The sequence below is a fragment of the Giraffa tippelskirchi genome, chromosome 1 (assembly GCF_054371585.1).
Source record: "Giraffa tippelskirchi isolate mGirTip1 chromosome 1, T2T-mGirTip1v1.2.pri, whole genome shotgun sequence".
In the NCBI taxonomy this organism is placed as follows: Eukaryota; Metazoa; Chordata; class Mammalia; order Artiodactyla; family Giraffidae; genus Giraffa; species Giraffa tippelskirchi.
This window is the reverse complement of record NC_137275.1, coordinates 3,117,284-3,128,355: the sequence shown is the minus strand read 5'-3', so window position 1 is coordinate 3,128,355 and position 11,072 is coordinate 3,117,284. Positions and strand designations below refer to the sequence as shown.

Genomic DNA, 11,072 nt, shown 5'->3' with positions numbered 1-11,072 from the left:
TCCTCTGTCGTCTCCTTCTACTCCCACCTTCAGTCTTTCCCAGCATCAGGGTCTTTTCAAATGAGCCAGTTCTTCGCATCAGGTGGCCAAAGTATTGGAGTTTCAGCTTCAACATCAGTCCTTCCAATGAACATTCAGGACTGATGTCCTTTAGGATGGACTGGTTGGATCTCCTTCCAGTCCAAGGGACTCTCAAGAGTCTTCTCCAACACCACAGTTCACAAGCATCAATTCTTCGGCGCTCAGCTTTCTCTATAGTCCAACTCTCACATCCATACATGACCACTGGAAAAACCATAGCCTTGACTAGACGGACCTTTGTTGGCAAAATAATGTCTCTGCTTTTTAATATGCTGTCTAGGTTGGTCATAACTTTCCTTCCAAGGAGTAAGCGTCTTTTAATTTCATGGCTGCAGTCACCATCTGCAGTGATTTTCATGCCTCTCAGACAGAGCTTATCACCCTGGAGTTTTCGAGGTTGCTTCAGGGAAGCGTGGCACCTGGTCCAAGGCTGAGAGTTGTTGAACCCCCTGTGGTCCCGGAGCGCAGTGGGGAGAGGAAACCTCTCCCCAGTGGCCAGACCGTGGGGGGCGCTTCTGCAGCCTGGCTGTGGGAAGACATTAAGCAACCACAGACCAGACAGTGTCTGAGGCCGGCAGCTGGGCAGGACGCCCGCACCTGCTTCCCTCCCGTCCCCACAAAGGGCCCTGTGTCCCCCCAGCTGGACCCGCGTCACAGCTCTGAGCAGCCTTGTCTCCGGTGCCTGTGGCCCCCGTGGGGTGGGGTGGCCCCGTCCGCAGAGCGGTCACCGCCTTCCAGGCTGCATGTGGAGAGGTGAGTGAGGGTCCTGCAGAGGTGCCAGCAAGCCCGCAGTCCTTGCCCTCCCCAGGACATCCCTGGCGGGCAGGGCGCCTTCCTGGAACAGCCCACCCTCTCTGGGAGGAGGCCTCGGTTCAGTTCAGTCGCTCAGTCGTGTCTGACTCTGTGCGACCCCGTGGACTGCGGCACGCCAGGCCTCACTGTCCATCACCAACTCCCGGAGCTTGCTCAAACTCATGTCTATCGCGTTGATGATGCCATCCCTGGCCCCCAACCCGGGCCCCTGATAAGACTCTCCCAACCTTGTGCCTGGAACACGCCCTGGGGGCCAGAAGGATGCCCGTGGCTCCTCGCGGTCCTGGGGAGGGTCATCATCCCAGCCTCTTGTCCTTTCCACTCCTAACACCCACCCACCCCAGCGCTCTGGACGGAGGCCCCTGCTATCTCCACCGCCTGGAGAGGGAGGAGAAAGGAAACTTCTGGAAAGACGATTTCACCGCAGACCACCCAGACAGAACCCCAGGCGGCTGGTCTCCTCTCTCACACCCTTTTTAGCACACGGGCAGCGGGCCTGCGGCCTCCTTTGGACTCACAAACATTAGCCCTCAAGGGAGGGGCTCAGCCCCCAGGCAGGAACCTCTCCCCTCCCCGGGCGGCAGGCTGTGGGTGGGTCACCCGAGCTCTCCAGGAGCCATGTCCTCACCCAGAAAGTGCGGACAATCCCACCCCTGGAATCGGGTGGCTGCGATTTCTCCCCAGAGGCAGCCCAACACGCTGTGGGCCAGGGGACCTGGGTCTGCACCCCCGGCCCTGACCGTGGACTGCTGACCCCAGAGCCCACTTCTTTGCTCTGGCCGCCACCCCCGCCCCCGGCTACAAGCAGAGGGACGCTGGCTGTAGGTCGGGCAACACCTCGTCCCGGCTCCCCTTTCAGCGTCCCCATTGGCCAGCATCCACACTCCCGCAATTCCCTGGACACGCATCATCCTGTCCCCTAAGCCTCTTCCCTCTGGGCAGCAGTGACAGAGTGGAAAACTGCACACTCTGGATGCAGAGTGCCCGCTGTCAGAGGGCCCTGGGGCCAGCCACCCAACCACCCTCTAAAACGGGTGGAACCACCTGGCCGCTGGCTGGGCTCACAGACATCGCATGGGAATGGGGCCTGTGTGCTAGCTCGCCTGGGCTTCCAAACCACAGACTGACTTCCCACAGCCCTGGAGGCTGGAAGCCCAAGATCAAGGTGAGGATGTCTTCCAGGCCTCTCTCTCGGTGTGTAGACGGCTGTCTTCTCCCGGGTCCTCGTGTGGTCAACCCTCTGTGTGTGTGTGTGTCCCGATTCCCTGTTCTCATGAGGACACTGGTCTGATCAGGAGCCACGTGCGTGACCTCATTTTACCTTAATCACCTTGGTAAAGGCTCCTCTCCAAGTACGGTCACATCTGAGTGCTGGGGTGGGGCTCTGGTGCATGGATTGGGGGTGGGGGGGCACAACTCAGTCCTAACACCTTGTGTGGTTGTTATTTTAGGGAAGTAAAAGTGAAAGTGTTAGTCATTCAGTCCTGTCCAACTCTTTGCAACCCTGTGGACTGCAGCCCGCCAGGCTCCTCTGCCCATGGGATTCTCCAGGCAAGCATACTGGAGTGGGTTGTCATTCCCTTCTCCGGGGGATCTTCCTGACCCAGGGATCGAACCCAGGTCTCCCGCACTGCAGGCAGATTCTTTACTGTCTGAGCCACCGGGGAAGCCCTCCTCTAGGGAAAGAGGACATCTAATCCGAGCTGCAGGAGCATTCTGGCCACAAGGGAGCCCCGGGACCCCAAGTCCTCCTTGCCAAGCACCCCCCTCTTCAAAGGACACCGAGGATGCTCCTCCCCACAGGCCGCCTTCCCACGCCGACTCCCTCCTGAATTTCCCCTCCTGTAAGTTCCCATTAAAGGCCGGCAACCGCTCCCTGAATGACCAGGGCTGAGCATGACCACCGCTGCTTCCTTGGCCAAGATCAGAGTTTATGTTCATGAAGCCCGTATCCAGTGCTCTGTCGTTAGAGGCACGATTTTCTACATGAGAGTAGAAATGCACACCTTGAAAAACTCCTGTTAGTTACTGAGGCTGACAAGCGAGTAGCTCTGGAAACAGCATTTGCTCATTTCATAGGGCCGGAGGGGAGCAGCGGCTCGGGCTTTTCTTTTCCTTGTGATGATTTTTAAAGAATTTCAACCACAAGGATATTGCAAGATAAAAAATGGATTTTTCACTGGCTAGTGGGCTCCGTCACGCCATACTGTACTTCCAGCATCGTTCTCACGGTGGTTCACACGCCCTGCCTGCTGTAGACAGGATGCTTTGGTCCTCAGTGTGAGGGACGTGTGCACTCCTCCACTCACCTCTCCCTCCACGGGGCACCTCATGGGCAGGGCCCTGTGAGGAGGAGCTGAGCTAGGAGACCATCCCGGGTCACGGGGATCCAGGCGGGAGGCAGCCCCGCCCAGGGGAGAAACCCCTGGCTCCTGCCATGAAACGGGGCTGACCAGGAGCAGCAGGCAGCCAGCTGTGGAGCTGGCAAGGCGGGTGGGGGTCAGCGTGGGCTCAGAGCAACAGCACAGGCCCAGGGTGGAGACAGACGGCCCACGTCTCACACAGGCAGGGGGAGCAGCCCCACTTGATGGAGCGACAGGGACCACAGCTGGATATGCCATCACTGGGCACTGGCCCACAGGTCCTCCTTCCTTCAGCAGCATCTGATCCACCCAAATCACCCTTTTATTCATTCTTTTGTTCACTCATTTGTTTCTTCATGCAAGTCATTCATTCATCCATCCATCCACCCATCTACGCATCCACCTATCTACCCACCCAGCCACCCAGCCACCCGCCCATCCACCCATCCATCCATCCCCCACCCACCCACTCACCCATCCACACACTCCCCCACCCACCATCCATATCTCCCCTCCAGGGCTTGCCAAGCACTTCCCCTGTGTGTGGCCTTGAGCCAGGAGCTGGAAACAGATGATTCAGACCTAGTCCCTGACCTCAAAGAGCTTCCAGACCAGTGGGAAGACTGACTGCAAAGCAGTCAGTGCTGCCCAGGGCCTTGGGCTATTCACGTGTGAGCGGCAGTGTGTCAGGTAACAACTTCTAGCAGATGAGTGACAGTTCAGCAGGGCAAGGGATAGGCCACACGCTCCTCAACCTTAACCCTGGCACCCACTCGGACGCTCCTGGGGGGGAGTGTGCACCCCTTTTCTGGACATGAAGACTGATGTCTGGGAAGTTAAGGAACCACCCACGTAATTCCACCCATGGAATTCAGTCTTCAAAACCTTTTATTTTTAAGGTTTGTTTTTTTTTGATGTGGACTATTTTTAAAGTCTTTATTTCATTTGTTAAGTAGGTTGGTGAAAAAGTAGCTGCAATTTTGAACCATGAATTTTAAGTCATCATAACTAGGTTCAAACACATCTTAATTAATCATTAATAGGAACCAATACAATCAACATATTTTTGCCAATGAGAAATAAGTTTTTTAATTCCTGTAGCATAAAAATCCGTGCTTCAGGATTTGACGAACTCTTGGAAAGCATTTTCTGCCTCTGGCTGGTTGTGGATCTTAGCTCCCTGACCAGGGATTGAACTTGTACCCTCCCAGCATCGGAAGGTGAAGTCTTAACCACTGGACCACCAGGGAAGGTCCTAAAACAATAATTCTTTCTCAGGCCCTTCACGTGCTCAGAGGTTTTTCTGGGCCCTTTTGGAAAATCAGCACCACCTTTGTTCAGTACCAGTGTGCTTTGTGGGCACCACGGCAGGGTGGGGAGGGCACGGGACTGCTGATGACAGAGGTCCTGAACCTCCTGGAGAGATCGGAGGCTGGAGGGTGGGGGACGGAGACAGGGCCAAGAGTCGAACCCACCCGCCGGCCATCATCCTGACCTGGGACGAAGGAATGATGGGTGCAGGTGGCCACCAGCCTCCTCCATCCCCGCTGTCCCCAGGGCGCTCAGGCCTGAGGGTGGACAGCGTGCAGAAGCATGGGGCAAACCCCCCACGGGGCCAGGCAGCCTGGGAGCTCCACTGCCTGTAGAAACAACCTCGTTCAAGTAGCAAAGTGACGACGTAATGTGCATACAACAGGGAGGTCAGGACGTAAGGATGACCAGATCTTCAAATCATTATGCATTTTTTTATCCTTTGGAAACATTTCTTTGATGGAAACTTCTAGTTCCACAGAAGCAAGTAATAAAACTGATTTTATTTGCCTTCAAAATCTTCAACTATGCCATTCGGGTGGTCCACGGTGCAAATTAGTAAAGTTATGATATAATTTAATGACATGAGAAAGTCAAACCAGGATGAACAAAGAATTGGATTGGTATCGCTCAGGGCTTAGTGAAGCAAAGCCCTGGAAGAAATCTCAGATGAAGGCAAAAAATCACCTGGCCAGAAAAATCCCAGATTACAAGCAGTCAGCTTCATAATCAGCATATGAAAATGGAATTGTGCTAAAGCTCTAATTATCCAAAAGGGTTCAGTCTCTCAGGAAGACACGATCCTATGTATAAACTTTCTTTTCACCCAGTAAATCAGGATGACCCAAAGCAGTCCTACCCTTTGGACGTTACCTGTCCTGGTGGGACTTGGGGTGGGGGGCGGGGGCCAGGCCAGGATCAGCCGGTCCAGCCCTGGACTCAACAGGACAGGCAGCCAGGTAGAACTGGGCTTCCAGATGTGAACCTGAGGTCCAGGTCTTCATGGCTTCACCAGATTTAGCTGGTACGACTACAGCTTTGATTTCAAACTTCCTATGACGGGCTTGTTGACCGCAAATTCTGGCCACCATGATGCCCTCTCCAGCACCTTGTTCCCCTGAAGGACGGCAGTCCAGAGGTTTTTATAGAGCTGTAAAAAATACACACGCGACACATACAGATGGAATAAGAAAGACTGAGCGTGCCAGTGCAACTGTGCAAAACACAGGAAGCTCCGTCACTTCCTGGAAGCATTTTAAGACGATTTAAATTCAATTTGCATAAGCCCTTTCTTTGTCAGTAGAGAAAAATTGGGAAAATACAACTATCAAGGTCCCTAATGTACACTTATGATGAAAACATCCTGCTTGGCCTTCTCTTTGGAAAATCTCATGGAAGGTGGATTCTGCAAGTCGACATTGATCATTTGCTCTGAAATCTGTCCTTTCACAGCCACGCGGCTGGCAGGTGGTGGCACAGCCAAGCAGCAGGCTGATGGCTGGTCCTCTGGGTCCCCAGGCCTGGGCAGGCCCGGTCCCCTCTCTGCCCACCCTGCCAGATTGAGCCCCCTAGGCCAGTCAGCCATCGCCTCTGGGCCCCCAGGCTGGACTGCTCTCGCTAGTCATCCTAGAGGAAGGTCGTGAGCGTGCAGGCAGCTGCCTGACCCGTCCCTGCTCCCAGCACAGCCAGCATCCAGGCCGAGGTCCGTGGAGGCAGGAAAGGGGCCAGTCTTACATCTGGCTGACGTTGACAAATGTTACGTTCAGGAAGCTACCCTCTCTCTGCACCTGCTAAACACGCTCAGCAGTTCCGCCCGCGTACTGCTATTCCTGGTTCCCAGAGAGACACAGACAAGGCTCTCTCCCCACGGGTCATAAATCCAAGGTGATACCGCACAACCTGGATGTGGCGCTTCCCATGGCCTTGGCCTCCGACAGCTGTGTTTGTCCATCTAAAGTGGATTTCCTACCTCGGAGCACCCGGTGCAGACCTCAGCCCGTGACACTGGGAGAGACACGCGCAGTGTAAACCCTTCTGCCGGGCGAGGCCCGGGGCTGCTCTGGTCTCAGTGGGCTGTCCAGGGCCCCACCTCAGGCCAGGGCAGGATGGCATAGCCTTCTCTACTCTGCAGTCGCCCGCCCGCCTGTGAGTCAGGGCTGCTGCCTGCAGAGGCGCCTGGCCACCCGTATGGGGCTAGCGCTGCCGGGAGCCCGCATCCCAGAGGCCAGCTCCCTGCCTGTGGGCCAGTCAGCATGTCCTCCTCATGCTCCCGCTGGGCCCCGGCCACATCAGGGACGAAGGTTCATACTCTCCTGCCTTCCCTCCAAACAGTCCATCTCTGCCGCCTCCCAGCTGGGCCAACTCAGGCCACCTGCCTGGTCCCCCTGGAGGCTGTGTCTCTCCCTGGCAAAGCGGAAGCCTCAAGGGAGGACGCACAGCCCAGCTCTACAGCCAGAGCACCGCAGGCCCTCCCCAGACATGTGGTCCCCGCCTTCCTGACTAGACGGGGGACTCTTCTGACCTGCCCACCCCAGCGCCTGCTCTTCCATCCCAACCCTGGGTATGGCTTGGGCTGGGCAGAGGTCCAGGCACCTGCCCCCTGGACCGACAGCAGTGTCCCCTTGGAATGTCCCCTGGGGACAGAGAGAAGGCGCCTGTCCCCCTACGTTCAGTCTCCTGGGTCAGCAAGATAAGCCTCAGGAGAAACAACATGATAGCCATGGACCCTCACCACGTGACTTTAACACTGAAATGCCACGTCTCCATGGAGAAACACAGGGACAACCACCCACAGGCAGTGCAGAGTGGGGGAGCACTGACCAGAACCGTGGGCATCGTCCAGCACAGGCCTCTCCACGTGCTGGAGGTCACACAGGGCTGCCTGTGGGCTCAGGAAGGAGCGCTGCAAGGGCCACACCACAGGACAAAGTGGGTGACTCACCTGCGGGGGGAAGCGGGGGAATGCTTCACCTAGAAGCTGGAGAGGCCCTCTTAGGAGCACGGCATTCCACTTAGAATGAACAGAAGTGCTCCCAAGTAGCGGGAACACAGGTGCAGAGGCCCTGGGGTGGGAGTGAGCCCAGGACAACAGGGGAACAGAAGGACAGGGAGACTGGCGTCTGGAGGGCGGGAGGAGGAGTGCCGTGACCCTGGGGAACCAGGCAGAGGTCAGCCCCGGGGCGGGCAGTGGCGGGGAGGGAGCTGGTACCGCTTTGGTGTGGGGGACTTCGGGGCAGCTTTAGAAGCAATCGTTCTGGAGCATGGGGAGGGGTGGGGGCAAGAGAGGAGCTTGGGCAGCCACCTGGGGGCTGCTCCGGAAGCCCAGGTAGAGGGGCGAGGTGGTCAGGACCCCCAAGAGAGGGTCAGAAGACCCAGGAGTGGGGCGGGCCCTCAGGAGAGTGTGCAGAGACCACAGCTTCACACAGGCCCACGCTGACCTTGGCGTCGCGGCCTAAGAGAGTGGCGGGACCACTCTGTTTCTCAGGGAAGGGCAGGCTGGGGGGCGGCTGACCCACCCACGACCACCCCAACTTCCAGCCGCTCCATCCCTGCCACCCACGTGACGCTGGAGGACCCCCCACCCCGCCCTGAACCCCGTCACCATCTCAGCTCTGCCACGACTGCCCTGGGGCCTGGAGCACCTCCCGCCGCCCAAGGGAGGAGGCCACGCTTCATACCTCGCCGTCAGCTCTGCCAATCGGTGAGTCCAGGATGAAGTCCGGAGGGGCGATGACGTCCACCAGGGCAACAGCATCATCTTTCAGCTGTTAGAAAACAAAGTCCGTACACTTGGCAACGCCCGGCATCTCCATGGCAACCACCAAGTAACACAGCCTGCAACCCACGAGCAATGGTAACCCCAGCAGGCGCGAGGCTCCATTCCTCAGGCATCATCTTTTCATTGGCCTGGGTTACAGGTTCCGTGAGTGTGCGTCTGAATATTTTCACCATGTTGCTATCCACTCAAGACTTCCAACGTTTTCTTTTTTTTCCAACTAGGTAGGGACTGCTCGTAAAACTGATGATTCTGTGGCTCACTAACTGGCAACTGTCTTCAGAGGTTTGTCTCTGAACCCTGACTGATCGGGGCAATTACTGTTCCAACAAAGGAAAATATGTCCAGAATAAAAAATGTAAGAGAAAAAGCATTTATAAGCTCCTGGAAAAGCCATCACCCCAAAGTGCTTTGGTTCACGGTCGTTTTATTACTCTCCCATCCCGTTACACAAATTATTCTACAATATGACAAGTGGAATTTATATGAGTAGACTCCTAAGAATTTTCTTGAAATGCAAAAAAACATTTTTTACTTAAAAAATTGTGAAATGCCATACGCAGTGTGCGTGCTTAGTCACCCAGCTGTGTCCGACTCTTTGTGACCCCGTGGACTAACAGCACGCCAGGCTCCCCTGCCCATGGAACTCTCCAGACAAGAACTCTGCAGTGGGTAGCCATTCCTCTCTCCAAGGGATCCTCCTGACCCAGGGATCGAACTGGGGTCTCCTGCATCGCAGGCAGATTCTTTACCATCTGAGCCACCGGGGAAGCCAAAGATAAAACAGAGGACAGGACGCCTGAACGGGGACTTGAACCCTGGACCCTCAGACTAAAAGTCTGATGCTCCACCAACTGAGCTATCTGGCCCCGGGGCTGAACTGAATGCTGGAGCCAGGGCGACTGGAACGACACGGATTAAAGCAATCGCTGGGCAAAGAGTCACAAGAGGAGAGGAGCCCAGCTTGGTGGTTCAGGCGCTGCTCCACAGTTCCACACGCCCTCGGCGCCGCGGTCCCAGGGGGTCGGGGGGGACGAGCCTGCCCCGCTTCAGGGGGGAAGCAACAGCAGAGCAAGGTCCTGCCTTAGACCGGGGGTCGGCCAGCCTCATGCAGGGGGCCCACGGGAAAGAGCCCATCTTTGTGGGCCGTGGGGTCACTGTCTCAGCAGAGGTGAGCGTGACTCAGCAAGGACACCCCGACAGACGATGCTGCTCCAGGGACGGGCTGGAGCGGGGAAGGAGCCGGCACCCACCCCACCGGCTGACCCTGGCCCCCACCCCCTGAGGCAGCACCAGGACTCAGATCTGCCAAGCAGCTTGGGCCCAGTTACTGCCCCTCCACCCCACTCCCGCCGCCAGCTCCACGGTCTAAGTGTCATGTTGCAGAGCAAGGGAAATGACTGCTGTGATTTTTTATAAAGGCAACTCACCTCTACAAAACACAAGAGGGAAAACCCCCCTGGTGTTTAAGTCAGTGTGGCCCGAGCAGACGGAATGACCCCAGAGACACCCTTACCCTGAACCCACATGGGGAGAGAGAGGCACTTAGAAAGGAACCTGGGGAGAGAGAGGCTTGATGCCAACAAGGACATCACCCGGAGCTGCCTCAGCTCAAGAGCATGCGGAGGAACCCAGCGGCCTCTAACCCGTCAACTGAGACACTTGTGTACATACATGTGCTGTGTATACCACAGACATACCATGGACAGAGTGCTGGGGGGCTTTGGTTCATGTCTGATCATCCAAAGCAGAGAAGTGCCTCCAACTGCACTGCTTAATACGGCAGCCAGGACACACGTGACGGTTGAATTAAAACTAAAGATAATCCAAAATCCTCAGTCACGCCCGCCGTGGTTCTACCACCAGCAGCCCCAGGTGGCTGGGGCTGACCGCACGGGACTGCACAGCCCCAGAATGTGTCCGTCCCTGTACCAGGCTCCAGTGGACAGAGCGCCACCAGGACACGACGTGGGGCTGAAGCCACGTGCCTCCTCTGGGTGACGAAGGCAGAAAGTGAAAGTGAAGTCGCTCAGTCGTGTCCATCTCTTTGCGATCCCAGGGACTGTAGCCCACCAGGCTTCTCTGTCCATGGGATTCTCCAGGCAAGAGTACTGGAGTGGGTTGCCATTTCCTTCTCCAGGGGATCTTCCCGACCCAGGGATCGAACCGGAGTCTCCCGCATTGCAGGCATTTTACTCTCTGAGCCACCAGGGAAGCCCGACGAAGGTAGAAGGATGCAATAAAAAGAAAAGAAAATACCATGAAATGAATTTAAATTGGAGGCTAACTTGAAATGCCTGAAAGAATGGTCCATGTTGCTGTAGTAAGCATTAGAAGGAGCTGGATGTGTACAAGTCCCTGAAAGTGCTGCTTCCTGACTTTTCTGACATAAGCACGTTCTCTGTAGTTTTCCTGGGTGTGCTAATGGTGGCACTGCTTTGGCTCAATGGACATGAGTCTGAGTAAACTCCGGGAGTTGGTGATGGACAGGGAGGCCAGGTGCACTGCAGTCCGTGGGATCACAAAGAGTCGGGCACGACTGAGCAACTGAAGTGAATGGTGGCTCACACGCGAATGAGCGGGAGGCTAAGGTCACTGGATATTAACACACGTATGATCACATGTAGGTCACATACGGACATAAGGCATCGCCAACTCACCTCTGCACACAGGGCCACAATGGCGCTCTCCATCACTTCACCTGCACGCTCACCGGAGAAGTAGCCACC

The 11,072-nt window shown here is 56.2% G+C and overlaps 1 protein-coding gene across 2 annotated transcripts in view; it reads right to left on the bottom strand.

Moving 5' to 3' along the window:
- Positions 1-5,051: 5,051 nt before the first annotated feature.
- ACOX3 (acyl-CoA oxidase 3, pristanoyl) overlaps positions 5,052-11,072 on the bottom strand; it is a 49,854-nt gene continuing 43,833 nt past the window's right edge. For both annotated transcript variants that reach the window (XR_014079723.1, XM_081580677.1), the window contains 3 exons: positions 11,004-11,071; positions 8,246-8,332; positions 5,052-5,718 (listed from right to left, as the gene is read on the bottom strand). Coding sequence is in view for 1 of the 2 variants with exons in the window: in XM_081580677.1 (XP_081436803.1) it covers positions 5,599-5,718; positions 8,246-8,332; positions 11,004-11,071 (275 nt within the window). In the remaining variant the exon portion in view is untranslated. The remainder of the gene's footprint in view (positions 5,719-8,245; positions 8,333-11,003; position 11,072) is intronic.